This window comes from Phasianus colchicus, chromosome 1 (genome assembly GCF_987193195.1).
Source record: "Phasianus colchicus chromosome 1, bPhaCol1.hap1.1, whole genome shotgun sequence".
Lineage (NCBI taxonomy): Eukaryota > Metazoa > Chordata > Aves > Galliformes > Phasianidae > Phasianus > Phasianus colchicus.
In genome coordinates this window covers 81,372,381-81,400,216 of record NC_143436.1, presented here as the reverse complement: position 1 = coordinate 81,400,216, position 27,836 = coordinate 81,372,381, and the positions used below count along the sequence as shown (strand labels likewise).

Sequence of the window (27,836 nt, the reverse complement as noted above, 5' to 3'; positions counted from 1 at the left end):
TTGGGCGCGTGCGCGGAGCGGTCGGGGCGCGAAGAGCGGCGTGGGTGAGGGGAGGGGAGGGCGGGGCTTTCGGTCACGTGGGTGCGCCGCGCGGAGTGAGGGGACGGCGCGTGCGCGCTGGGTCACCATCAGCTGATCCGCGGCCGCCGGCGCTGGAACGGAGGCGCCGCTTCGGTAAGCCGGCCGTAAGCGAGACCTATCGCTTCCCACTCTCGTTTAACGGGGTCGCGCCGCCGCTCGTCCCCGCCTTGGGTAGGTTGCGAGGAGTCGGGCGCTCGCTAAAGGGGTCACCTCGTCTCCTCCAGCGGTCATTAACGGGCGCGGTGGGGAGGGGAAGCGGCGCTGTGCTCATTGAAGGGTGCGTGCGCGGCCCTGGCCGCCGCCGTGCTGCCGGGCTGCGCCGTCGCTGTCCGGCCGCGGGATGGGATCTGTCCGTGGGAGAGGCCTCTGCGCCTTGACCTTCAGCTCCCGCCCCGCCTGCCTGCGGCATGATGGCAGCTGGGGAACGCCGGATTTTGCGACGAGGAGCTTTCTGAGCTCTCTGGCGTAGGCCTCGCCAGATATCCCCGCGCTGTGTCACGAACCGCTTTCTGTGCGCTCTCTGCCCGCTGTCTGGGATGGGCGAAGCCGATCCTTGCCTCGCCTTGAGCGCTGCGGCGAACGGAGGGTTGTGGGACAGGCATGGCGCTCCCGCCGGGGCTGCTGGCGGCGTTTCCCCAGTGACAGCTTTCAGCTGAAGGTGCTGTGGCGAATCCCGTGCGTTTCCCATTCCTGTAGGCGGTGGTGAAGCCCGAATTTAAACGGGATGTTCCAGTTGTCGCCCCTACGATCCTTCCTCGTCTTTACGTGAATTTTAGTGACTGCATTCTGGGGAATACGGTTGGCTTATGTGCCAGCGTATGACGTACGTGGTTCAGGTTCTATCCCTTCACTGCAGTTGCCCGAAGTGATTTTCCCCTCTGTTTTTACCAGGCTCCATTGATGTGAGAATTTGCGCTCTGCTTGGAATAATCTAGTTGGTGATACTTTTATTCACTGTAACGTGATACTTCAGCAAAGTATCCGGGCTGTTTGATCCGTCTCAGCATTTCAAATGAGAATAGCTCTTAAGGAAGCAAAGGCAAACTGACTGGCAGCATGCTGGAGGTGGTTTATTGATCCACCCATCTGTGGCACCTGAGTGAGGATGTGGCAAACGTAGGTTGGCACAGGCGAGGGCAGATAACTGCAAGGCAGATCCTTAACACCTTTTGTGAGTTGCTGTGTTTGTGCTGACTTTGACGCTGCAGAATCCACAGTAGATGGATGTTTGGCTTCTCTATGCTGTAGTTTTAAAGGTGTTTACAATCACTCATATTTAATATCTGCACTTCTGCTTAAGAATATGTTAGTTGAGATCAGTGTGAATAGATCTTTGAATGACCAAAAACGTTGCAGGTAACTTTTCACTGTGTTTTTCAGTACCTTATGTTAAATCTTCTTGAAAACTGTTGTTTGTATGGTGGAAAAAGCATTTTATAATAAGGGACAAAGCCTGGCATTAATGATAAACACCAGCATTAGTTTGAGAGCATAGGGAAGGAAAATTAAGACAAGACTGGAAAATGTCTGCCAGTATCAGCTGACTCTTCAAATGGGGGTTGAAGTCTCGTGTTGCAATAGTAACACAAGATCTTAGTTTCCTGTAAATACAGTATTTCCATTTTCCATATCTGTTTTCTACAAATAGTGCTACTATTAAGGTTCACCCCAAGCAAATAGTACTAGCTTAATTTTCATTTAGTGTTAGCATAAATGTAGCTTTTACTTTGATCTAAATATATCTTAACTGTTTTACACCTCATTCATCCAGACTTGCATGGCCTGTAGGCTTCAGTGTGCTTCCATGTCTTATTTGTTTCCCAGTATTGCTTTGTGTGTTTATCTTCCAGATGCACACGGGCACTATACCACATGTTGTCATCCAAAGGATCTGTACACCAGCAAATTGCTAGATTATTCCCCTAGAGATGTATTCAGATACTCTGTGCTTCTCCCCTTGTGTTCTGATACCGTGATTCTGTCTCTTTGAGTTTCAGTCTTACCAAAACTCCCTTATATTTCTAAATTGCTTGTGCTGAAGGTGTGTTTGTAATTAGATGTCCCCAATTTTTTAAAAAAGTATAAAAGGGTTACAGGATAACCTAGCTGATCTGTTCAATTACTTTGGTGCTAACAAAAAAAAGTGTTTGACGCTATTGCTTGTCAGTAATAGTTACTCTTCATTATTTATTTGTTTTTAACTACACTGCCTGGAAAAGTGGTAGCACTTACCTAGCAGTTAGCACAAAGAACTAAAATAGATTTTCTTTCCCTGCCACGTGTAACATTAACACAAAGAAAAGTGTTTTCTATAGACTCGGAAGCGTTGAGAATGTCATCCACATGATTTTTTTTAGAATGGAACACTATCAAAGACAGCAGATGATGTTCTCAGCTGGAATATCATGCTTGTTCACTATTACTCACTGTCCTCAGGCATGTGACTTTTTCAGCCTTCCAACAGGAGAGAGAGAAATGGAAATCTCGTCCAACACATGAAGTTAAATGATTCAACTTGTTCTGTTTGTACAGAGGCTAAGCTAGTTTTGCAGGACGTGATTGCCTGTAAATACAGTGTGCAGAACTGGCTTAATTTGAATCTTCTGGGTGCCATGAGAGCAACTTTTATGCTCTGAGAAAGTGTTTTTGTTGTTCCCCTCCTTTTGAAAATGGAAAGCTAAGCTTATATTAAGTTAATAGGTTTGGCTGTACCTCATGGCAGTAAGTTCTACAACCTGCATCAAGTGTTTTTGGTTTGGTTACCTTATATAATCTACATGTTTATGTCTCTTGTTTCTGTCAAGTTCTCCCAAAGTTGAACACCCCTTACTTCTTTTTAAAAAAAAAAAAAAGACCATTTGTTTCTAGCTTTTTAGACTTCTGTATATAATCTAGCTGCTCTGTTGCAGCATCATTTCTTTACTAAAATGACACACTTATTCTGAAAACTAAGATACATACCAATAAATCCTGACAGTCATTGTCTAGCAGCCTTTATTACTATTACTTAACCAAATGACACGTGAAGATCAGTCTTAGCTGCTGAATTTGTTTTCTGAGCTCATCAGCTTGTTTACTACTCTGAGCTTATCTAATGGTAAGTTTCAGAGTTCCTTACCACTAGAACTAGCTTGTCTAACAGTGATCTAATGCAGGCAAGGTAGCTACTGATGGTTTCTTTTGTCCTAGTTTACAGAATTTTGAGGGTTTACTGTGGATTTCCTAAAATATTATTATCAGGAAGTACTAAAGCCATCATGACCATATGTCTGTAACACTGGGCTTTTTGTGTTAGCATTTGCTTCTTTGCATTCCTGAGAAAAGTAGTCTTGAAAGCCATCGCTACGTCTTGTAACAACTGGGATTTTTCCTTCTAAATTGGTAAGTGAATTAAAACTTATGCTGAAGGTATCCCTGTTGCGGATGCAAGCTCTTAAGGGACAGATGCCTTCCTAGAAGGCATCTCTATGATGTGAAATTCTTTGACCTTGTTAAAATTAGTTGAAAACCATACGTGCTGTACAGATTCTTGGGGCCTAGTTGAAATTTTGGTGTGCTGGTGAGTTCCAGGGAACCATTTAGTTCCACTATCTCTTCCTGACAGCCTGCATCCTAAGAAAATTGCAGAAATCTGTGCTGTTGAAGATGCAGTGTTCCACTCATTGGGTTGCATCTTTAACATGCTGTAAGCTCTGCTGACTTGCTTGAGCTGCTATTGTTTAAGACCGCATAAAAGACTGGTAGTCTGTATATTTCTGACACTGGCCAGCATACTGTGCCCTGAACATGTACCAGAGTGCTCTGTGGTTGTGATGGTTAAGTCTGAGGAGGGATGGAAAGGTTATAAATAAAGGTATTAGATTTGTAGACAGAGAATTGTTCCTTTGTAAAAGTAGTTTATTATAGCTGGATAAAAACTGTGAAGTGTGCAAGTTTCCTTTAAGAGCCTGAAGAATTACTTGATTTTTATTTTTTTTTTAACTTTAATCTAGCAAATGCCTCTTCCAAAAAGCTCAATTAATGAGACAAACATTTGCCCCTTCTCATCATTATATTATTATTCCCTTTCTTACTGTGAAGGCACTACCTTAAAAAGCAGCTCTTCAGGAAGACTAAAATGGTATTTCTTGGCTAAATGCAGATAACACTGATAAGCAGCTTTTACTTTTAAAAATTAGTTCTGTTATTTTCTCTGTTAGTTCTGAATTTTCTCTAGCTCCATGAGATCTTAGAGGTTTTAGTATCATGGGATAAATCTGAATCAAGTAATAGATACTCAGACAGCTGCTGCAATATAGAGTTTACATTGGAGGGGCTCTGGCTAGTCTGAAAAAACTATAAATGTTTCAGGTAATTGAACATAAAATCTCCAAATGTGGTTTAACTTGCCTTTAAGTATAAAAATGAAGTTTTCCATTACAGGAAAAGTCAACCTCAATTTCATTTCCTTTTACTGGAATTCCATGCCTGTCTGTGTTGTGATTCCAGCCAGGTGTTTCATTATACCAAAGTGCTGTAAAAGAGTAGTTCTATCTGCTAGGTGTATTAGATCTTTCTTAAAGGCTTTTGCACAAAATCATTCCTGGTCCAACTCTTCAAGCTAGCTAGTTTGTCAAATACTTCACATAATAAAATGAAGATTCCGTACTATCCCTACTTTCCATTTAACTTTCAGAGCAGTCTTCAGTGATGAAATGATTATTGTGAAGTTAGGATCAGCATTTTGGCTATCACATTTAGGGATGAGAGGTTAGATGGTAGTGAGGCTCACAGAGGAGCAGGTATGTTTTAACAAGCCCAATTTGCCAATATTTTTCTGCATGTAAAACTGACCCCAACTGTAAGCCCAGCTTACAGTTTTGTAAGATTGTACACTTTTTGTTCTGTAAACTAAGAATCTTTGACCATTCAGAAGTTACTCTACTGAGCAGCGAAGCTTCTGTAATTGCTTACAGCTTTGCATTCATCTCATTTTGATGTTTGTAATCTTAAAGATTAGAATAACAAAAAAAATATTTCAAATAACAAAACCGCATGCACCTGAAAGCAGAGTGAATGTTGTCTTTAGTAAAAGTAAGGCTGATGCTTCAGCTTTGCAGTAGTGTTAGTGAGATTAATGAAACTATTGCTGGTGTAGGGGAAATGACTGAGCATTGTGCAGAGCAGATGGCTAGAGAACTCAGCGATAGCAGTTGAAAGGATCAAGATAAGAAAAGAGGTTACTATAGGACTCAGAAATGAACATTAATATTCTCTGTTACAGCTTGGGTCTCTGTTGCGTTAGTTCTTTCTTTTCTGTGAAAGCTTATCAAGTCAGAAAAGGGGCAGGAGGCCTTACAGTCTGAAAGGAGACTCAAATTGTTCACACTTGGAAACTTGTGAAGCAGTGTAACAACTAGAAAGAAGGGGAAGCTCATCCATTTCAACTTCAGAAGCTCTTCTGGAGAAGCCTTCTGGGCTGGGAGGTAAGAATCAGTGTTAGAAAACACTGTTATGGAACACTGTGGCTTTTAACCAGTCAGATGATGATCTATTCAGATGGACAAAGGGGCTTCTCTCAAAACAGGAATATTTTAATTGATAAAACAAGGATCCTTACCAATTCTAGGTATTGCATGACCAATTCATTTGAAGTCAGAAGGCTGGTAATCTACTAAGCTGGTCAGATCTTCAGTGGTCACAGCAGTTACAGGATGAAAGACTTGGCTGTCTTTCTATCTGGAGTTATTGCTGCTGCTAACTTCTCAATCAAGTTCAAACACAACTTTTTTCTAGTCCTTTTTGGGGCTAACTGAAGAAATGGGCTCCCCAGGAATCTCCTAGAAGTCCAGCAAGAGCCACAAAGATGATTAAGGACCTGAAGCATCTCCCATATTAGTGAAGGCTAAGTAACCTGGGTCTGTTTAGCCAGGGGGAAGAAGACTGAAGGGATCTTATCTGATTAATGTTCATAGATATCTGAAGGGAGCTGGGAGGCAAATGGATGAAGCCAGGATTAGCAAAAGGACAAGGAATATTGGCCTGAAACTTGAACATAGGAAGTTCCATACAGATGCGTGGGAGAGCTTCATGGTAAGGCTGACAGAGCACTGGCACAGGTTGCCCACAGAGGTTGTGCACTCTCCTTCTGTGGAGATATTCAAGAACCATCTGGATGCCTATCTGTGCTACCTATTGTAGGGAACCTGCATTAGCAGCAAGGTTGGACTTGATGATCTCTTGAGGTTCTTTCCAAGCCCTGCAATTCTGTGATTCTGCGGAATCTTCCAAGCTTCTGCTAAAAGCTTGAATGCTTGAATGGTGCTTGCTTGGGGAGGTTTCACAGCTGCATTTTGTGGTTGGTGAGAATCTCCTATGTTTTTTTATATGTATTAGTTACAAAAATTCATGTGCTTTATATATATTTGGCTAATTTGCAAGGTATGACATTTGCTTGACATATGGAGCTTGTATTGTGTTTAAGTCCCCGTGTGTTTGAGAAAGTAGTAGGAACTTGTGATGGGCATCATGAATTACCATGTTGCACAGTATTGGCCTTCCTGAAGGCATTAGACTTCAGGACAAGTGTAGTATCCTGGCAGTGGCAGCCTCTTTCAATCTTGAATGCACCTGAATGAACCTGTACTTTAAGTAGCAAGCCTCACGTGAGGGGAAATGGCTTTATAGCACCCAAGAGAAAGTTACACGAAGGGTAAATTGCCTTGCCTTGCGTGGTTGTAGGTGGATCCATAGCATGTAGGTGAGCATTACTGATGCAAATTCCCAACCTGCCAAGCAGAGGCAACCTCTGTGTGTCCTGTGGCAAATGGAATGGTATGGGGTATTTAAATGGAAGGCTGGCTGTATTGTTGAGCGTAAGAAGCAATGATCATTCTAGCTCTGAGCTTTGGTACAGTTACTATCTTGACTCTGTGATGCTTTTTGTAAACAGAAAAGTAAGGCAAGTTGCTGAGCATAGGTGGTAAATCTGGCATGACTTTTATAGATTGTGGTGCTCTTCAACCTCAGAAATTCTGTTGGTGACTGAGAAATCTGGAATAATTTTCTCTGCTATGGTAAAATTACAACTGTGTATTCTGAAGGAGTGAATGTACTGATGATATTATTTGTCATCTGTTCCAAGACACCTGTGCTGGAGTTCTGGGTGTACTGTTCCTTCTGAGAAACTGGACTGGATTCTCAAAGTGCTGCTTAACTTCTGCATTTGTCTAGTAACCTTAGGCACTGTATCTTTTTTTAATACTTCCTCTTAAGAAATATCATTTGATAGAAGGGGAAGTATAAACCGTCCAGCTTACAGTAAATCTGTGTCAGTGATTACCATATTATTTATGGGATCCGTGCAATACTTCCTCATATATCCAGACAGTGGGATTTACATCCTGTACTAAAAGCTGTCCAGGAGAACACAGCAAATGTTGGCAACCATGATTCTAAAACTTTACTCTAGTGCAGCCCTACTTGCTATTTGGGCCAGCTAGGGTTGTTGGCTTACTCCAACATCATAGAATCATAGAATGGCCTGGGTTGAAAAGGACCTCAATGATCATCCAGTTTCAACCCCACTGCTATGTGCAGGGTCGCCAACCACCAGACCAGGCTGCCCAGAGCCACATCCAGCCTGGCCTTGAATGCCTCCAGGGATGGGGCATCCACAAACCTCCTTGGGCAACCTGTTCCAGTGTGTCACCACCCTCTGTGTGAAAAACTTCCTCCTGATATCTAACCTAAACCTCCCCTGTCTTAGTTTAACATAATGCTTCTGTCTCTGAATTGCTAGTCTTGTGCTACTTAATGCAGCTTTGACTGGTGTGTTTGGGCTTTTCTGCCAATTTGATGTGTTGCTTATCCTAGAACCTGCTAAGATTGACTCATCATGGCTGTAGGGAGCTCTTAATATTGTGCATCTTTCTGGGAGGAGGGAACATGCAGCTGCTTGTCTTTTGTTCAGTATATGGGGCGATGTCAGTGCCCACCAGTCTGTGACAGCAGTTGCTAGTGGCTGTCACAAAAAGTGTAACATCAGTCTGCATAAATAAGGTGTTGGACGTTACACACCAGTGCTTCTGCCAGCAAGGCAGAGGGGCTTATGTTACAGCAGTAAGCTCTGACGGGACTATTTTGTTGAGAATCGATACCTATTCTAAATACTCAAGCAATTAGAATTGCAGCGCCTTTGGCACCTGCTTATGGAGCCTGTTGTCAGACAGTTGTCTGTTAAGCTGTTGGGAAACGGTGTTCACTGGCAAAGATATATCACACTGGAGCACTGGTAGACAAGCTGATTCCAGCAGCAAGCACGCACCTCTCAAGGATTTTTCATGTATTAACATGCAGCACTTGGGGCGTTTGGGTCATTGAGGTCATTGGCTTTGTAGGAGGTCCTTACTATGAGTGCTTCTTTTAATTTATTATGTCTGGTACTGTGCTACAAGGAGGGTGTAGATGGGAGTTCTGCTGGGCTTTAGGTTGCTTGGTTTGCTATTGCGGCATTCCCTGGTGCTGGTGGGAGAGAGAGACTGATGACTCATCAAGTCAGGTGGTTGTGCCTCTGCTGTGTGTCAGAAATCTCTTTTCCCTCTGCAGCAGGCTTTCTCATCCCTGTGCATAGGGGCATTAGAAGGACAATTATTTGGGAAGTGGTGCTGCTTAACTCCTGAATTCTGGCTTTGCTTCATTTGTGGGGATTTTTGTCCCTCCTGAATTTGCAAAACAAGGTAAGAATCTGTGTTTGTATTATTAAATAATCGTGGATTTTCTTAAGTGCTGTAAGAAGGCTCCTTCTAAAAATCTCACTAGAAGCTTAATTTGAAGAGATCTTTGTGGTAAGGCTGATCATTGGGAAACCTGGGGGACTGATCAAATGATGGAAGCATAACTGAAACTGTAGCAGAAAACAGGTTTCTTCACCATTGAGAGCAGGATACTTCCATTGGGGGCTACCATGTAGCCAAATTACTGTGCTGGGGCAAAATCAAGATAAGAGTCTAGGATTGCTGTTATTTTTTCTTCTTCTTTTTTTTTTTAATGATGACTGTGGTATTACTTTCATAAATCATCTTTCCGTGTGTTTCTGCAGCAAGTAATATTTCAATTTCTGGCACTGTTAGATAGAATATGACCATGTTAGGGCTTAAAAGTGTGTCTTAAATTAGTGGTTGAACAGTTTGAGACGAGGAAGATTCCTGTTTGTAAGTATTATGGGATGCTAGATACATCCTTGCTTAAAATATGGGAATTAAAATTGGGCTAATACCCTGTGTTTGTATGCTAGTGGACTTTGTTAGAGTGAATTGCATATCCTGTGTTGGTGAGAGGCCCTTAAAGAGCTGTAAGAACCAGTTGGCTTTCAAAATGGCTAGCTGCTGTGGTGTCTGGGTTCGTACGCAGACGAAGCAATGCTTAGCAAATCCCAACATGCTTCAGGGAATTCTGTTCTGATTGCTAACAAGGCAGATGTGTAACAGTACGAGTATGTAAGACAACATTTCTGCTTTCTGTGAATTTTTTCATCTAAAACAAACATCTGTAATGCTGATATGCAAGCACAAGAAAACTGTCCAGAGACAAACTGTGCAGCGTTTCTTAATTTGTACTCAAGGTTAAAAGATGTGCAGCCCCTTAAAGAAGGAGTCAGCTTCTTGGCTAGGTGAGTGATGGTGTTTTTGTCCTGTCTGTGCTGTGCATAGGAGATTGAGCAAAGGTGAGGAAGAATTCTTTACTTTAACCTGACCTTTAGATTTTGATTTGGATATGAAGAAATGTTGATTTAATTTGAAACTGGCCAGTGCTCTTCCTGCTTTTGTTTGCCTTGGTAGATTGAGTCTTTCTTTTGAGACCCTCTGCCATATGGCTGCCAAACAGTGCCGTTAATTCACTTAGAGAGTTGTGTCTAGTGCTTTCTTGGAGGTTGAGTAGTATGACTCCAGAGGTTGTTTCGTGTTATGTGTTTGGGTGGATTCAAAGGGCTAGCTGCATTTTTCAGTGCAAGAGGAGACAGTCCATGCTAGTTCAACTAGAGTGAGCTCTTACCAGTTGCTCAGGAACTAAGGACTGTTTTGTGAGGCCCTCTCTCTGCCACTCATCAGAAGGGGATTATGAAAAACAAGCAATGAAATGAAAATCATCTTCTAGGCCTAAACAGGAGGCAGCTTAAAAGGATAAACTGTCGTTATAGGGAGTAGGGGGGATCTTACAGATACCCGACTTAGAGGCTTTGAACTCCAACTCACCAGTTCCACACCAGGCTGATAGCGACTGAGTCACAGTCAACTGTTGGGGTAGCTGCTGGAAAATGAGTCAATGGAAGCTGTGTTACACAAGGTTTGTATTGTTGAATGGCTTGCTTTTGCTAGATAGATAGGCCCTGTTGGTATGCAGAGTATGTTGTGGGGCTACCACACTGCACCTTCCACCACCATTGTATGATAAATGTGCCAATAAAGTGGGAGTGGGTAGGCATTTGCCTTACTGCTCTCTAACTTGTTTCCAAGGTAACGCAAAGCATGATAAGGGCTGACAAAACCCTTACGTGCTCTTATCTGCACCAGAAGCAGGACAGCCCAACTGCCAATTACAGGGCCAACGCAGATCCGTGAGGTTTCTGAACAGCTTTTTCTGTGACGACTGTTCAGCTTTTCCATTCAGTAACTGTCAGGAGATATCAGTCTATTGTTTAACTGTTGCGAGTTGAGTTTTTTTAGCTGTTATTCTTCTCTGACGTTCCACAGGTTTCACTTAGAGCAAAGACTTAGAGCTAACTGTGAGACACATCGAGCAGTTTTGAGTGCATGTGATATTAAAATATGTGCTTTCTATTTAAATACTGATCCATCAATTTGAGGTGGCAAAAATAGTAATTGTGGAAATTCTCTTTGTAGCATTGCTTTCTAGAGAATGGTGGCTGTTAAGCAGCCCTGTACTGTTCTATATGCAGTTGCCTATGAATCACTCAGAATCCTGAAAAACTCCATATTTTGAAGGACCTTGGGGGGGGGTATAGAAGGCAGAAGATATTCTCCATTGTTTAAATAGCCTGTTATTTGACTTGAAAGTAGACTGGTAGTGTTAGGGTATTTTTGGAGTGTAACTGTTCTGTGGAGCATATTAGGGAGTAATGTTCCAGCCCTCTCCCTGCAGTTAGGAGGGATGTTAGTTCTCATTTGCTTAAACAAGTTGTTTTTTAACGTTACATAGCTTTAAGATCTGAGTGGTTAAAGTGTTGCAGGGTACATTAGTTCAGAATTCTTCAATGTTATTTCTGATGAAAGCAAAAGAACAGAAGGTGAGAGAGAAGGAATGAACTACAAATGTGTAAAAATGACTTTTTCTCTCTTTTTCCTTCTGTACAGTTGAACAGGCAAAATGGACTTCTCCAAGCTACCAAAAATCCGTGATGAGGACAGAGAAGCTTTTGTTGGCTATGTCCATGGAGTGTCAGGACCTGGTAGGTATTTTGTAAGGGAAATCATAAGTTCTGTTTAATCTAATGTATTATTAATCCTGATGTTTACTTGGAAGAAGTATAAGTTGTAGGTAGGGTTTTTTGGGCTTATTTTAAGAATGACTGCTACCTTATATGAAAGATTTATGAAAGATTAAGATATTTACTAGCGAGATGTTAATGCTGATTAGTTTTTTTTAAAGATATAATGAACAGTAAGCAGATTGAGGAACAGTAAGTTTAAAAAAAAAAAAAATTGCAACCATTCTGGTTGAGATAAAGCTGCCTAGTCAGGAATCTGCATAAGGCTTCTCAGTGAGAATGTGTGATGCTTGGTCTGTTCTCATTGAAATCCTGTATGACCCTTCGCTCTCTGGTATATACAGTCCTCTGCCAGTGTCAGGCTGTTCTGTGTTACTGCACCACTGGCTGAAGAATTGCTGCAAGGGTCAAGGACGGTGTTAATGCGCATGGGAGGAGAACTGCTCCTCCTGTTTTATCAGCTTAGATGCAGAGTGTAGTGGCTTTTCCTCTCCCTCTGGCATTCTCTTCACGAGATGTAGGAAAGCATGGCAGTGTGAGAACAGAAGAAGAGCATACATCTTTTTCGTACGGATTCTATGATGAATAAGAAGCTACCTTGGCTAGAGGCTACCTAAAGAAAAAGCCAGTTTCTTTATTGCAAAAGTGATGATTGAATGCAATTTAAAACTGATACAGCTTTCTTAAGATGTGGGAAATGCAACTTTTTTTTTTGTAAAGACTTGAAACCTTTATGTAAAATGGATGATAGAATACAAAGGACATGATGAATTTCCTCCTAAAGCAGCAACACTGCACGTAAGTAGCAGTCTACATGTAACCTGATGTTTATTATGCTGATGTGTAAGTCAAAATGGTAGAAGGCTTCAAGCCCAAAGCGTGTTGTAATCTTCAGCTGTAGAAGTGTTACTTAAAACATTTAAGTCATTCATTACTTTTATACAAAATAAAACACCAAAATAGCATTTTCTTAAAACTTGTATAGATGTCTACCACTTTAGATATAAGTATATATGTTGGCCTTTAGGAAAGAGTCTCATGACTCCCAGTCAGTTTGATCTTTCCCTCTGAATGGAAAACGGAAATGGAATAATGAAGTCTTCTGGGAGCTGTAGTACACTCTTCTCTTCTGAGATTGCAGCTGCAGCATTAACTTGTTAACTCCCAGAGCACTGCATATTGTTGTGCTGTGGAATACCGATCACAAATCATTAAATATCCTGAAAATACCAGGACTTGTGGCAGCCAAATTACCCCTGTGTTAAATCAGAGATGTACTCCTGATCTGAGTGAATATTAGTCTCACGCTGTCCAGATTTTAGTAGCTTCTGATCAGAAAATTTGTTTAACTACCGGAAAACAAATTATCTATGTGTCTCTGTCTTCTACAGTGGTCACTGCTTCCAACATGGCAGGTGCTGCTATGTATGAGCTGGTACGAGTAGGCCACAGTGAACTGGTGGGGGAAATTATCCGACTGGAAGGTGATTTGGCAACTGTCCAGGTGTATGAAGAAACATGTATCCTTTCCATTGATCCCTTTGGACCAGGCAGAACACGGTGGTGGTTATGTTAAAGAAGATGAACAAAACTGCCCGGGACCAGCAGTTGTTACTTCCAGTACCAACATCCAGCATCTGTTCTGTAAATTCTGATATTTTTGAGGTACACCTTATATTGGTTGGCTGTGTAAGAAGGAAGCTTCTTTGTTATTCTACCTGGAAACCAAGCAATGTGTTCACTTGCATTGAAATGTTACAGCTCCTTGATAAGAAATTTGACAGATGTCAGCTATGAATGGCAAAACTACCAAGCAGTATGTTGTATTTTTTTTCTTTGCTTTTGAAAACTCTGCCTGTGGAATGCTTCTGTAGGAAATGTAAAGTAGGCAGGATTCCTTCTTCTGGACAGACTGTTCTAACAGATATGATCTGTTCCTTGCTTGTTTCTACATTGTGATTGCAGAATCTTCATCCAGATGAGAGATGGACAGCATGTATTTAAAATCTAGTTGATGTAAAGTGTATTTTCTGTTGAAAGTACATAAGAGAATGTCATCAGAGCAATTCATTAAAGATAGCTTTTTTTTTCACCCCCCCCCCCTCATATTCTTCTAAACTTAAGAGTTGATTTTGTCTACCCATAGATGTTAGGAAGAAGCCTGTACTGGCACCCAGTGTTTTATTTTGGGGAGCTGAATGGTAAACTGGTCAGTGGGTTGTGTCTGTACCTATTAACTTGAAATTTCATTTGGCTCTTCATTGTTATATTTAGTAGCTTTCTATCAATACATCGAAGAAGTCTAGCGCTTACGTACAGTTTACTCTTAGATTTCTAGTGAGAGGATAGCAAGAGCTTTTTGAATATAACTTGCATTTAATCTCTTTTTGAGTCATATATAAGCTTTTAGAGTGTCTCCTGTATTCTAATAGGGCCTGCTAAACAACTGGCCCTTTGCACAGAGGCCCATTGAGCATCTCTGGAGCTCAGGTAATGCCTAGGAGGGACAACTCAATGCTGGAGAGAAGGGAGATGCTAATCTATGACAAACTCTCATTACAATTAGACTCCTGTCAAAAAAGCTCTGCAAAGCTCAAGGTTAAAACTTGTGTTGTGATGTGTGTTTCTAGCAAACTATAAAACAAAAACAAAAAAAATTACATCTTTTCATGCCACTGTCTGATTTTAACACTAAACCTAGAAAACATGTTTGAAGATTTAAGAAATGCTTGATGTTTTGCCATCATGCTGTCTTGTACAGCAAGAAATTTATGCATATAGTTGACTTGAACTAATGATTGTAACTCAGAACATATACTCTCTACCTCTCCAGAGGATGAACTACTTCATTGCTTTAGCAGTTTCAGCTGGAGTTTAGTATAATGTCTACGTGCTTCTCAAATGATTATATGTAATATATTAACAAAACTATCACATTAACATCAGAAAGATGCTGTAAGGATATGATGATGTGAGTGTGATGCCCTCTACCCTGTAATTTCTCTGGATGAACTTTTCCTCAGCAAATCTTTAGCTGGTGTATCTGTAGGAGATCCTGTACTCCGAACTGGGAAACCCCTCTCAGTGGAACTGGGGCCTGGCATTATGGGAGCTATTTTTGATGGTATCCAGAGGCCGCTGTCAGACATCAGCACCCTGACCAAAAGTATCTATATCCCTAGAGGTGTCAATGTGTCAGCTTTGAGCCGAGATGTCAAATGGGATTTCACACCTTCCAAAAACTTGCGGGTAGGTCCTGCTGAGCCTGTCTTTCCCTCTCTCCTTCCTTCTCAGAGCACCATGGCTGTGACTGCTAGGAACTGTGGTTACAAATAATCAGACTCATGAAAAGAGGTGCTAGGGTGTTTTAAGGATATATGTGAGAACTAGACAGGGATCACCAGAACTTAGTCCACGTGACTCACTGTGTTGTTGCATATGAGAAACTTGCAAAGTTCTAATGTGTTTGCAGTCCCATAAAGAATTTAGAGCCTAGTGCAGTTCCACTAGCAGGAACAGGTGTTACCTTGGCAAAATGAATAACAGAATACAGTGAAGATAGTTTTAGAGCTAGAAAAAAAATCAAAGCTTTAGCCTTTGGCATCTTCTTTCTTCTCCAGTCCTGCAGGTTAGCAGATTGTCTACTTAGCACATTAAGCTGAGAGGTATGACAGAAGCAAGGAGAATTCATTGCATCAATCAGTAAATGCTGCAGTCTAAGCCTTGAAATGCTCCTGAATGCATTTAGTATTGCTAGCAATGTGCTGTTAGAGTAATGAGTTATGTAAATGGGCTACTGTTCTGTAACAGTGCATTCGTAAAGGAAGTCATAATGGTGCTAGACTTGATAGTTATTGTTATTTTATATGATTCTTTGTCAGCATTCTTTTTTTAAAATGAAATTCTTGTTTATGGCTAATAGGTGCTTTCTGATTTCAGGTTGGCAGCCACATCACTGGTGGAGACATTTATGGTGTGGTGAATGAAAACTCTCTTATCAAACACAAAATCATGCTGCCCCCACGGAACAGGGGTACAGTTACATACATTGCTCCACCGGGCAACTATGACACTTCAGTAAGTCTCCCAAACAACAGTTACTGGGGTGTTCCATGTTTCTTTCATAAGGTTGCAGGATCCTTTATCTTCTGTGAGATGCCATCTTCAGAGCCTTTCGTGCAATAGGATGTTAGAATTGATCACTTCTGCTGCCCTCCCAGCAGGGATTATGTGTTTTTTCTTGTGCAGTTACTTTCTATGTTTATGACTTCCCAGTGGCATTTAAGTATGCCATATTTGCTGTCCTATGTGGGCATCTACAGTATCCGATGAATATGAAAAGTTTCCTGATAGTATTGTAAATGTGGAAATGTGCTTCTCCTCAGGGAGGAATGATAGGGTGTTAAGATCTGCAAAATCTATGGTCATATTGAAGTCCTAGTGGTGTGGAGCAGTTGAGGTGAGAATTTGCGTGCTGATCCATTGTATGGTTGTTGGCTTACTTCAGATGTCTGGTGCTCTTTGTTAGGATGTTGTCTTAGAGCTGGAGTTTGAAGGTGTGAAGGAAAAATTCACAATGGTCCAAGTCTGGCCTGTACGTCAAGTCCGTCCTGTGACTGAAAAGTTACCAGCAAATCATCCTTTGTTAACTGGCCAACGGGTGCTAGATGCCCTCTTCCCGTAAGTAATATTCTGTCTGTTCCTATATAAGAAATCTGTTTTGGGAGAAAGGATAGTGTTAATTTCTTTAAGAGTGAACAGACCTCAAACATTCACTGTGTACCTCAACATAATCTCAAAAAAAGTTATCTAGCTGAATTGCTAATATTTCTATCTGACAGAGGAAACTATGGAATGGAAAATGGAAGTGGGGAAAAGTTAAAAGGAGGCTTAACAGGATGGTTCTTTTACATTAATTCAGGAAATAAATGACAAATGTAAAAATAATTTATTCATACCAAACCTCCAGGAAAAGCTAGAACTTTCAAGCTTGGATATCTGCATTTGAGCACGAGTGGGATCTCTTTCCATGTTCTTGAAGAGGTGTAGTTTGCAATGACTCTGAAGTTACCACTGACAGAAACTGTCATGCTTAATTGTAACTCAAAATTCTCATTTAAGTGGCTGAGTTCCAAGGCACAGGATGGAGTAATTTTTCATTCTAAAATATTGTTCTGCTCATTCTTGTAATGCACATTTAAGTAGCACTGATGTTCTTTTCTTAACTTTTGTGTTCCATCAGTGCTTCCAGCTGTGTAAACTATGTTTCAAGCCTGAAAGTGCAGTTATTGTACCAGCATACCTCATGTATTTCAAAGGCAATAGAAAGAAAGGATAGTTTATTCCTTTGGTCTTTGGTTTAGTGAAACACCACTGTGCTGCTCAAACAGAACATTGAATGTGACTTCTGTTGTTCTGCTTTTAATTATGCAGTTGTTTCCTTACTAGAACACATATTCTGAAATGGAAGAGAGCTGTTTTTGAGTTCCTTGCAAATCAGAGTCCCTTTTCTTTACTCAGGTGTGTACAAGGGGGTACAACAGCAATTCCTGGGGCATTCGGTTGTGGAAAGACTGTGATCTCACAGTCTCTCTCAAAATACTCCAACAGTGATGTCATCATTTATGTAGGCTGTGGAGAACGAGGAAATGAAATGTCTGAAGTACTGAGAGATTTTCCTGAGGTTAGTATGGAGAATTCATGGAGAGTAAACCTTGGAAAGACTTGCTATTATACTAATATAGCAACTGAATAAAATATCTTATTGGTATAGGACTTAAAAAAATCTTATTGGCTGTAAGTTTTGACTGTAGTAGCAGAAATCACTTTTGGATCATACAAGCATGTCTTCAGTGGCCTCTTGGGAAACATCTGGACTAGTGTTTGGGCATACCTTTTAACTTGTTTAAAAGAAATACAAAATGAATGCCTGAATGTAATTTAGCACTGCTACAAGGATGTTACCTTTTTATTGTTGTTATCTCTAACTTTTCTAGCTTAATCACATATACCAGATATGGCATCTGTATTTACAAGGTGCAAGGTGATGATACATACTGTTACAGTATATGAGTTTTGCCAGTTAGGCTTCAGAATGTTCTCTGAAGAAAACTGAAAATGCCTAGTTCCCCCTTACTATTGTTATACATTTAGGGGGGTTAGTTGTGGTGCAGACTTCTGTAAAATAGAGGAAAGAGAAGATCCAAACTGTTAGGTTGAAACTCCACTGTTAGAAATAAGTTTTACATGCTGATTTGCAGTGTGACAGTGGCACACTGCAGCGGCCACGGACAAAGGTAAATCTCAGGATGTTAAGTAGAATGCTACACAAATGTCAGGATATGCATTCTGCTGTTCATGTGCATATGAGAGATCATCTGAGTTATGTACGTGGGCTTATGTCCAGTTGTCAAAAATGAACTCAGGTTAGTACAGGTGAGGAAAAAAGCTCTCTGTTTCCTAGTGGATTTAAGAGGGAAGGATAAGATTTTTGGCTCTTTCGGCCTAGTAAAGTGAGGCTGAAAGAAGATAATGTACTTCCTGGAGTAGATTTATCATCACTCATTTGTTTGTGGTGAGCAGTGGAATTAATAGGAATTGCCGTTAGCAGAAGATGGGATGAGGCTGAGGCATGTGTACAACTCATTCTGGAAGGAAGAACAGTATAGAATCCTGAGATCTCTAATCTAAATACTGCTTTGTTAGACTACCTGTGAGGAGACTATCCTGATATAAGGTAATAGAGTTTAAATAAATAAATTGCTAAATTTGTGGGAATCTTTATAGTCTTTGTTGTGTTTTTTTTCATTGCATTGTAGTTAACAATGGAAGTTGATGGCAAGGTAGAAAGCATCATGAAGAGAACAGCTCTGGTAGCAAATACCTCCAATATGCCTGTGGCTGCCAGAGAGGCCTCTATCTATACTGGTAAGACTTACAGGAGGATGCAAAAGGCTGCATGTATGGAGCGAGTCATCATGCTCTAGTATTTTCAGTTCCTGGGATGGTCAGTACCAGGACCCCTGCTTAATTACATAAATCAACCCTTTCAGGCTATGCCTGCATAAAGTCTTAGTATCACAAATGGATTTGTCTTTCTTATACCCAACTATGATCTCCACATGCTGAATAAATTCTTGCTTATAAATTAAACTTGCCACGCTGGGTCTCCTGTAGTTCTGCCCCATGTATTAATTATGTAATCTTTTGTTCTTCATGAGTAGCTTTTTGCTGACAAGTACAGCTTCTCAATGGGTAGAAACAGTGCTCTTTAAGAAGTACTTTTTTCCACTGCAGCCTCTCAGATGATTTTTTTTCTTAATACTTTTTCATGAAAAGTTGTCAGATAAAACATCTTTATATGTTCTGGTGGCTTAGAAAGGAAGGAGACATTTTACAATAAGAAGAGGCTTTGTGAGGCAAATAGTGTCAATGATATTGCCCTATCTCCTTAAAGAAATACACAGGAACATAAGATTTGCCAAAACGGTTTGTAAGCGAAAATGAGAAGAGTGGAATGAAATAAATCCATCATGGGGTTGTGGAAAGGAGTAGTAACTTTCAGTCTTTACTGACATCAGACTGTAAATATAAATAACTTATCTTGTTTGCCTCTTAATGGTGAGGGTAGAATTCCTTTTTCAACACTATCCTGCATTGTGCTGTTGTATTTGTTCTAGGAATCACCCTGTCAGAGTATTTCCGAGACATGGGCTACCATGTCAGTATGATGGCAGACTCTACTTCCCGATGGGCCGAGGCCCTGAGAGAAATTTCAGGACGACTGGCTGAAATGCCAGCTGGTGAGTTGTTCTTTTCTTCATATAGACTTGTAAATACATCCTTTAAACACAGAGCTGTTGACTCGATTTGTGTATGTTCACACTTGCAGACAGTGGTTATCCAGCCTACCTTGGTGCCCGTTTAGCCTCTTTCTATGAGCGAGCTGGCAGAGTGAAGTGTCTGGGAAATCCTGAAAGGGAAGGCAGTGTCAGCATTGTTGGAGCGTGAGTTGCGTTTCTTTGCTTTGAGTTGGCTGCAGTTCTTTCTCTACCTTTTTGTGTGTTAAAATACTTTCAAACAAGAGGGTCTTGTTGCTGTGTGTAGCTACAGAGCTAGGAATGTATAATGTGTGTAGATACATAATGTGTGATCACCCTCAACTGTTGCTAAACTGTGCACAAGAGCAGTGAGAATGAATGTGATTGGTAGTTCTGTGTGGTGTAGAACCACAGTCGTGGCTGTCTGAGAAAAAGAACTCCAGGAAAAAAGTCATCAGAACAGTCACTGAAAAGTATGTCAAACCATGCTCAGAATGGGAAAGAGGGGGCAGTTACAGCAACAGTGTGGGAGCATAATCTATTATGATTCTCTTGCTAAATAGCAGAATTACAGGGAATAGGAACAGGATATCTCAAACTGCAGGGAGCTGTGAAAAGCATGTGGTGCCCAGACAAATCACGTAGAATTTTTCACTTAATGTAATAGATGAGAACTTTGTTTGAAAAGCATTCCTGTGTAGCTGTGGCGACAATACTGAGTTCCTTCTTATCGTATTGAAAGAGTGACCAAAAGGAAGGAAAGCAGAGGCACTTGAAACTTTTGGTGTAAGAGAAGAGAAAACTGATCATCCCTACTTTCCTTTCTGATGTAATGACAGCTGTCTTGCAGAGCAGTGCAAACTGGAAGCTTACACAGTAGGCAGACACTTTCTTGTAGGCTGTACTGATTTGTCTAACATACTGTGAGTAAAATGGCTCTTCCTCCATAGGTTTTTAACAGAGCCTCTAGCATCTGCAGCTTCTCTCAGAGTCCATTATTTGTTCTTAGTTCTGTTGTCCACAACAAATGCAGCTGCTTTTGAATTTGGGAAGCAGGTATTGCCATGTCAAGCCCAAAGGAAGTTAGTGCTTGCTGTATAGGTGAATATCTGATAATGATCTAAAATCATTTCAAATTGGGGTATTTTACATAAAATCTTTGCTGCTGTGTTTCAAGCTGCCATATGAGCACACCTCCTGAATCCATTCCAGTTGAGATAGGTTTGGTAATCCAAGCTGGAGTGACTACCTGGAGCTAAATTGACTGAATTGATTCCTTCATATTGTCAGTCAGTTACTGATATAACTATAATTGATATCACACACCTGAGTAGATATGCTGCCACTCTCACTGCAGTAGGAATTTGTAGTCCATTACTTATGTGAAATGATGTTGGCCTTTTTTCTTTCTGTGATCACAGACCTGTGTGGTCATATGTTCAGATTAAACTGTGGCAATGATTCTGATTTACTTTTCCTTCTCTATCTTTCTGCTCAGTGTCTCTCCACCAGGAGGTGACTTCTCAGATCCTGTAACATCAGCTACTTTGGGCATTGTTCAGGTAGGTCTCGCTATGCTGCAGCCCTTTTGTCTAAGCTGCCAGACCTAGACAAAATGGTTGTACTTTAATACATTAGTGCCACTGGCTATGGTGTGAGTTTTAATTTTACACAGGCAACTTTGCAGGATGTATTCAAGCAGTGTAGGACATGAAATCTCTTGTGAGATCTCTGAAATGATGTGTTTGGAAAAGGAAAAAAAGGTAATAATTCCTTGCAGCAGTGACTGCTCAGGAATATTCCTTTGCTTCTTGATTCCAGCCTTTTGAGCTGTAATTTAAGTATGGCCACTCTCTGAGATAGAATGGAAAGTGGACCACCCTTGGTAGGTGCATTGAAACCATGAAAAAATTCTCAGAGCAGATGACTGGGAGAAGGATAGCTTGCAAGTGATTGCCCATCCTTGTTTTGGTAAAATGAGCTTTGTCAAATAGGGCTCCACTTAATTAGACTTGTGTATTGATCTTCTTTGCTACTGGTGACTCCTCACTTAGGTTTATTCAGCTTGAGATTCCTCCTAAATTCAACTTTTTTTTTTTTTGAGATGCATATGTGGGGGATTGAAACTTGATGATCCTTGGGGTCCCTTCTACTTCCAGCCCAATCCATTCTATGATTCATTTGATGATTCATATTTGAAAGTCACTTCTACAGTTAAATGAGTAAAAGGCAGGTTTTCTTTCTCAGGCTTTTTTTTAAAGATTTGTGGTAGCCTTTGCTGTGTTGTTTGCTCAGACCTGCTTGTCATATTGGGATTGTTTTGATTGTTTGCTTGTTTTTATGGTTTGTTTTGCTTTCATTTATTTTGTTTTTCATTTGGAGCACTGGCTGATCTCACTGGCTTCTGGCAGGTTTTCTGGGGCCTGGATAAGAAGCTGGCACAACGCAAACACTTCCCCTCTGTCAACTGGCTGATCAGTTACAGCAAATATACCCGTGCCCTGGATGAATACTATGACAAGCATTTTACAGAGTTTGTCCCTCTCAGGACAAAGGCCAAAGAGATCCTGCAGGAAGAGGAGGATCTTGCAGAGATTGTGCAGCTCGTAGGGAAGGTGAGTAACCAGCTGTGAGAAAGTGTGGGATTCCATGAGAACTGTTTTAGCGTAGTGGTTTTACAGGTACATAGTATGTGCTAGAGAATAATTTAATTTCACAATGCTTAGGTGAGCTCTACTGATTTACAAGGTGGCTGTAATGCATGGTAACATGTTGTAACTGCTGCTGTTTGGAGAAAGTTCTGTTTTGGTGCTGTCCCTGTTCACTGACTTTCTAGTGCAGCCAAGATCAGGTCTTTCACTGCTCTTGCCTTAGCAGAACTCTGTTCTTTAGACAAGCCTTAGAAGAAAAGGAAATGTGATCCTAGGGCCTTCTGCAGTTTCTTATTTACCAAAGTGTGTTTTAAAATACTCATTTACAGAGCAGGTTAAATTCAGTTTCTTGGCATGGAAGTGATATTGACAGTACAGTGGTTGTACTGTAGGCATTATTCCCAACAAAGAAGTCCTGGAACTGGTAGAAAAGGGTGAGTGATGGTATTGATAATAGCAGGGTGCTCTCTGTCCTGCATAGTATGACATACCATTATCACCAACTCCTTCATTTTTCTTGAATGCCAAAAGGTCCATTGTTAGCAGTTGTGCAGGTTTGTATCAAATCCTTAATATTGCTTGTTGATCTAAAATGATGAAATCTAGTTTTTGTTCCCTGGACATAAGAACTTTATGGAAGGGAAAAATTATTTTACTTTAAGTAGGAAGATGATGTTTCAGCATACCTCATGCCAGCACCATGTGTGATTTCTGTGTCTGGTGGCACATTCCTGTCCCAAAGGAAACTTCCTTTTCACTGTTCATAATCGGATAAATCTACTTTGGGTCTACTGACTTTTTGTTCATCTTAATAAGCCTATGTAGTAAATTGGCTGTTTGATAGCAGGGTGTGAGAAAGAACCAAAAGACAGGATTCTACTGGCAGCTACATTAACTTTCAGTGTCCTTTCTCTTAATGGTTCTTCTCCAGGACATAACAAGTTTTAAACTAAGAGAGTAGGTTTAGACTAGGTATTATGAAGAAATTAATCACTAAGAGGGTGGTGAGATGAGAGCAAGCTGCCCAGAGAGGCTGTGGATGCCTTAGTATAGAGGGAGGTGTCCCTACCTATGGCAGGGGGTTGGAACTGGATGATCTTTTTATATCCCTTCCAGCCCCACCATTCTGTGAATCTATGATTTCATGTACATAAGTACTGAAGTAACAGTGGACCTTACCTTTCTAGGCTTCTTTGGCAGAAACAGACAAAATTACTCTGGAGGTTGCCAAGCTGATAAAAGATGACTTCTTGCAACAGAACGGTTATACACCTTATGACAGGTAAGATCTAAATGGCTACAGTGCTGCCTCATTCATGTGTAGTCTGGATTTCAACTGCTATTTTATTTGGAATCCAATCAGTGCAGAAGTGAATTTTACTTGCCATAAACAAATGATAGAACAGAAGCCACTGAACAAAGTATTCATACTGTTATACCTCAAGGCACGCAGACCTTTTCCAAATGCAGTCGCACTCTGAGTTTCTCCAGCCTTCAACCACTGAAATGAATACAGTTCAGTTAGTTTTTGCAATAGCGTGTCCTCAGGAGAAGACAGCCACTTTGTTTTCACAGGCAACACCCAAAGTCTTCCTGTTTGTTCTAGCAGCAGATGATTGCAAGTAACTGAGAATTTTGATCTGTTAAGAACTTATTAGATTCTTTTCCCCCCCCTCGTGCCATGTTTATCATCTTCCCTCGCTTTTATTTCCTTTCCCTTCATTTTTAACAGCCTGCCAGGGGGTGCTTTGAACTTCTGCTCACTCCCAGCCCAGGTAGCTCTGGAGGTTTGGAAATATTTAATCTCTAAAAACTTAGACATGCATCATTATGTATGGTGTGTGCTTTTAATTATGTTATTAGGGTAAGGTATGCTTTTATGTGATGGGGAAGCATAGGAAGTATCATGATATACTGTATAGATAATAGTGAGGTACTTTCCATCACAGTCACCTATCCATTTGAAAACAAAAACAAAAACAACTGTGTGTGAAGCTTCTGGAGTGCTCTTATCATAGAAAAACTTCCTTTCCTGTGAGCAAGGAAACTTGCAGAGCTGTCAGGCTCTCCCATGCTGCTTGCAGGAAGCCTGCTCCCATAATGGACAAAACAGGAAGGAGGAATTCCGCTGACTGCTAGTGTTTTCCCTTTCTTGTTTGCAGTGGCACAGATTGAGATGTCAGACTTGTATAGCAATGGTTACTGTTCTATCCCATTTTGTCCAGTGTTTGGATGCTGTTTCAGAAACCTTGCTTACGGATGGCCCCATGTTTTTAGATAGGTCAATCAATAGGATGTCTCTCTCCTTTAACATGAAGTAGACTAACACTTTATTTCAGGTGAGAATTCAGAGTTGCTGCAAAGGCAGGAGCAAAGGGTAGTCCTGTTAATTGCTCCAAGATGCCTTACAGATCCTCTTCTGTTTCATCAGATTCTGCCCCTTCTACAAAACAGTGGGAATGCTTTCCAATATGATTGCATTTTATGACATGGCACGCCGTGCTGTAGAAACCACAGCCCAGAGTGACAATAAGATCACGTGGTCCATCATCCGAGAGAACATGAGTGAAATCCTCTATAGACTTACCTCCATGAAATTCAAGGTATGTTCCTAAGGAACCAGCTTGGGTTACTTTGGGGGAGTTCTCAGTGCCTCTAACAGGCTGTAACTTAAAAGTGGTTATCAGTTGCTGTAGATAAATGTCTATGTACCTAGTTACCCATCTTTGTAGAGTGCAGCTTTCCTACTCCTATACTTATGCCAGCATCCTCTGGATGAGTTTTAGCGTTTACTGCTAGGACATTAACCTGTGATGCAGTCTGATGTTGAAGTAGCTAAGGAATATAAGGTATGATGATTATTTTGTGAAAACTTTTTTTAAGCCATTGCTCGTATCGCCAATCTTTCGGGAACAAATACCATGAGATAACTGCATGTAAAGGTAAAGCGTTCTTGTGTGCCAATGTCTTCTACTCTTGCAAGGTACTGGCTTGTTTCTGCAACAAATAGATCCCTAGTATATATTTCTAGAACAGCAAGAACAGAACAAGATACACCTGGGCACATAAGCTTGCTTGAGAGCTGGTTATGTAGATACAAAGAAGTAATCCTTTCATTTACAAACCCTGGCTGTGAAAAGACACTTAGCATGCAGCGTAGCAGTGGACAGCTTGGCTGAAAAATGGAAACCAAAGGATGAATGCACGTTAAGTAGAGATGGCCCTCTAAGACAGTAACAATTATGAAAAAAAGTGGGTAACAGGCTAAGAAGCCTAAGAATTTAAGTGTTCTGTAGTCTGCATACCTCAGCAAGACAACGAGTAGAGTGTAATCCACACATGTAAGTACATTTGGCCTGTGTAGCAGGTGTTAATCCTGAGGTTAAAAAAAAAAAACAGCAGTGGCAAAACAGGGTTGTCTTAAAGACCAGAGGCTTTTCAAGACTGATCTGTACACTCGATGTATTGTTTTTTCAGGACCCTGTCAAAGATGGTGAAACAAAAATCAAGGCAGACTATGCTCAACTGTTTGAGGATATGCAGAATGCATTTCGCAGTCTGGAAGACTAGACTGAACCTCTGTGACCACTCTGGTTTGTCCTCTGAATTCCTCATCTCAGCTCCTCTGCTTCCCTACCTTACAAGAATGATGCAACAGTACTTGAGTTGATAAATAGCCCTATGTTTTCCTCTTCATACTCAGTGTCTTTACAAAACATTCCTTAGTTTGTGTTTGGCATTGCTTTGTGTGTCTGAAATAGTGAGTGATGTGTGAGTGGGCTTGGCTGAGTGAAGAAATGCTGTTGTACACTTCTAGGGTGGGAAAAATTCACCTTGCCCTCCCCCAGATCACTTGGTAACACAACCAACTGACCTGTACTGGCAGAGGAGGTGTAGATCTCAATGCAGTCACGCGGTACATTCTGAGCTGGCAGTGGTAAGGGCATTTAGGTCTAGCACTTTGCTAAGTGACTATCATGAAACAGAATTTCTAACCATATTCTGACATGACATGTTGATATAACCAAAGTTCTTCCCTACTACGTCCCTTCTGCAGCCTGTTGGTATTGAAATGTGGTAGATCTGGATCTCTCCAAGGAAGGACTGACTAGAAGATGAGCATGTGCGAGTAGCCAGTATGCTTTTGTACACTGGAAAAATAGAATTTTATTTTCCTACTTAATACAGATAGGACTGTTGGATGGAGCACCAGCTAAAATTAAAGCTACAGGTGCTCAACTTCCAGAATATTTTTGCCTTCTTGCCTCCCACTCACCCCATAATGTTTCACAACACTCAGCTGCTTTAGTTTGTGAAGCTTGTTACTGCTGCTTTGTACTATGACCCGTAACAAGATTCCACATGTGTGGACCAGGAGTATAATCTTCCCTAGGTGGTGCTCTCTACCAACTCTTGCCTACCAGTGCAGTGTCCAGGTGGTGTTTAGGAAAGAAAAAGTGTGTGCTTAATCTTCCTGCTCCACCTGTGCTCATTGTGCCTGTTTGGCAGTGGCACAGATGGTCCTCATTTCTTGTGTAGAAAGATTCTGAGATGCTAAACTTCTGGGGGTGGGGGGTTAAAGAGGGGAAAGATTGACAGTACAAAATGTATTTACTTCTGCCTTCTTGATTATGATGCAAGAGAAGCTAGTGACTTCTGCACCATGCTCTGGAAGCACAGTCTGTCAAGCAACTGAAACTCTGCTGTGTCTTGGGCTTGTTGACTAAACTAGTATGAGATGAGAAATGAGTGTAGAGCAGCTTTTCTGTCAAAATTCAAGCGCCAGCACTCCTATCATTGCTGCAGAGAGAGATGAAGATGCTGCCATACTTGTTGGTCTTTGACTCTCTTGTATCTGATGACATCTAATACTTCTTTGTTGTGCAACACTGTAATGCCCAGCTGGGTGCCAGCTGACATCTAGACTTGTTATGGTCATGAAACAGTAACAGCTGGAGATGCCACTGGTAGTGGCAGGGCTTTGCATTAATTCCACACTGAAGTGTTTTTTTCCACCAGCTGCCAGCTTTGAACGGCAATGGTGAAAAGGTATCTTGGCGCTAAGGACCAAATGCTGCCACTTCCATTATGAAATCAACTCGCTGTTTGCCATGGAGAGCTCAGTTGAAACTTAAGTGGATTTACTGTGTTCAGCTCTCCCAAAATAAACTACTATTCCAGCTGATATTCTGGTAGTGAACAGTTAAGTTTACAGTTCACCAAACTTTCAGTGTATGCTGCTTACTTAACAATGAGCATGTGTGAATGAGTAGTCACCATTTGAGCCCCTGCTGGATTCCTCATTGTTTGTACCCTTCACCACTGTACTATGTAGCATTTCATGCTAGAAAACAGATGTTCTTATCTCTTTAAATAGAGGATGTTATAAACTTTACAGAAGATGTCTAAGATAATACAGTTCTAATATTTATTGTGCTGTACCTGGCCCTGAAGTGTGACCAGTTCAAACAGTTTCATATATATTTTTGTCTCTTTTGTTTTGTGTCTCAGTTTTCAGTGTTGAGATTCTGATGTTCACTGTGTACTGCAAGTCTTCCCTCCACAGCTGTGGGAGGAATGAAAAGATGGGCAGAACCCAACCACCTAATTTCTTGTATATTTCATAATGTATGTTGCTGGAAATTGTGTAAAAAACAAACAAACAAACAAAAAAAACATTTAAAAAACTGTTGGGAGTCAATGAGAATAAAATGGATTTAACGTAGATCTTACCTGTCCTCTTTTCTGATGTCAAACCAAAACTGTGTGCTACAGTGCCATACACTGACCACCATGAGC

At 41.0% G+C, this 27,836-nt stretch overlaps 1 protein-coding gene across 3 annotated transcripts; it reads left to right on the top strand.

Annotated features, from left to right (window-relative positions):
- Positions 1–43: 43 nt before the first annotated feature.
- On the top strand, positions 44–27,764 carry ATP6V1A (ATPase H+ transporting V1 subunit A). Of its 3 annotated transcripts, none has more exons than XM_031613138.2 (15): positions 44–174; positions 11,433–11,527; positions 12,958–13,086; positions 14,601–14,815; positions 15,506–15,643; positions 16,095–16,246; positions 17,087–17,249; positions 18,385–18,493; positions 19,246–19,368; positions 19,458–19,572; positions 20,885–20,948; positions 21,798–22,001; positions 23,225–23,319; positions 24,469–24,640; positions 25,515–27,764. In XM_031613138.2, the coding sequence occupies exons 2-15, from the start codon at positions 11,446–11,448 to the stop codon at positions 25,605–25,607; spliced, it is 1,854 nt and encodes a 617-aa protein (XP_031468998.1). In that variant the 5' UTR covers positions 44–174; positions 11,433–11,445; the 3' UTR covers positions 25,608–27,764. The 3 variants fall into 3 exon arrangements, with proteins under 3 accessions (XP_031468998.1, XP_031468999.1, XP_031469000.1); XM_031613139.2 differs by having other exon boundaries at positions 63–252; XM_031613140.2 differs by lacking the exon at positions 44–174 and adding an exon at positions 8,641–8,798.
- Positions 27,765–27,836: the final 72 nt, after the last annotated feature.

Excerpts from the sequence above, each read along its gene's own strand:
- ATP6V1A (XM_031613138.2), top strand. The coding sequence starts at position 11,446 with ATGGACTTCTCCAAGCTACCAAAAATCCGTGATGAGGACAGAGAAGCT. Across the intron at positions 11,528-12,957 it reads CCATGGAGTGTCAGGACCTG|TGGTCACTGCTTCCAACATG; the intron begins GTAGGTATTTTG and ends TGTCTTCTACAG. Across the intron at positions 19,573-20,884 it reads AGTGTCAGCATTGTTGGAGC|TGTCTCTCCACCAGGAGGTG; the intron begins GTGAGTTGCGTT and ends CTTTCTGCTCAG.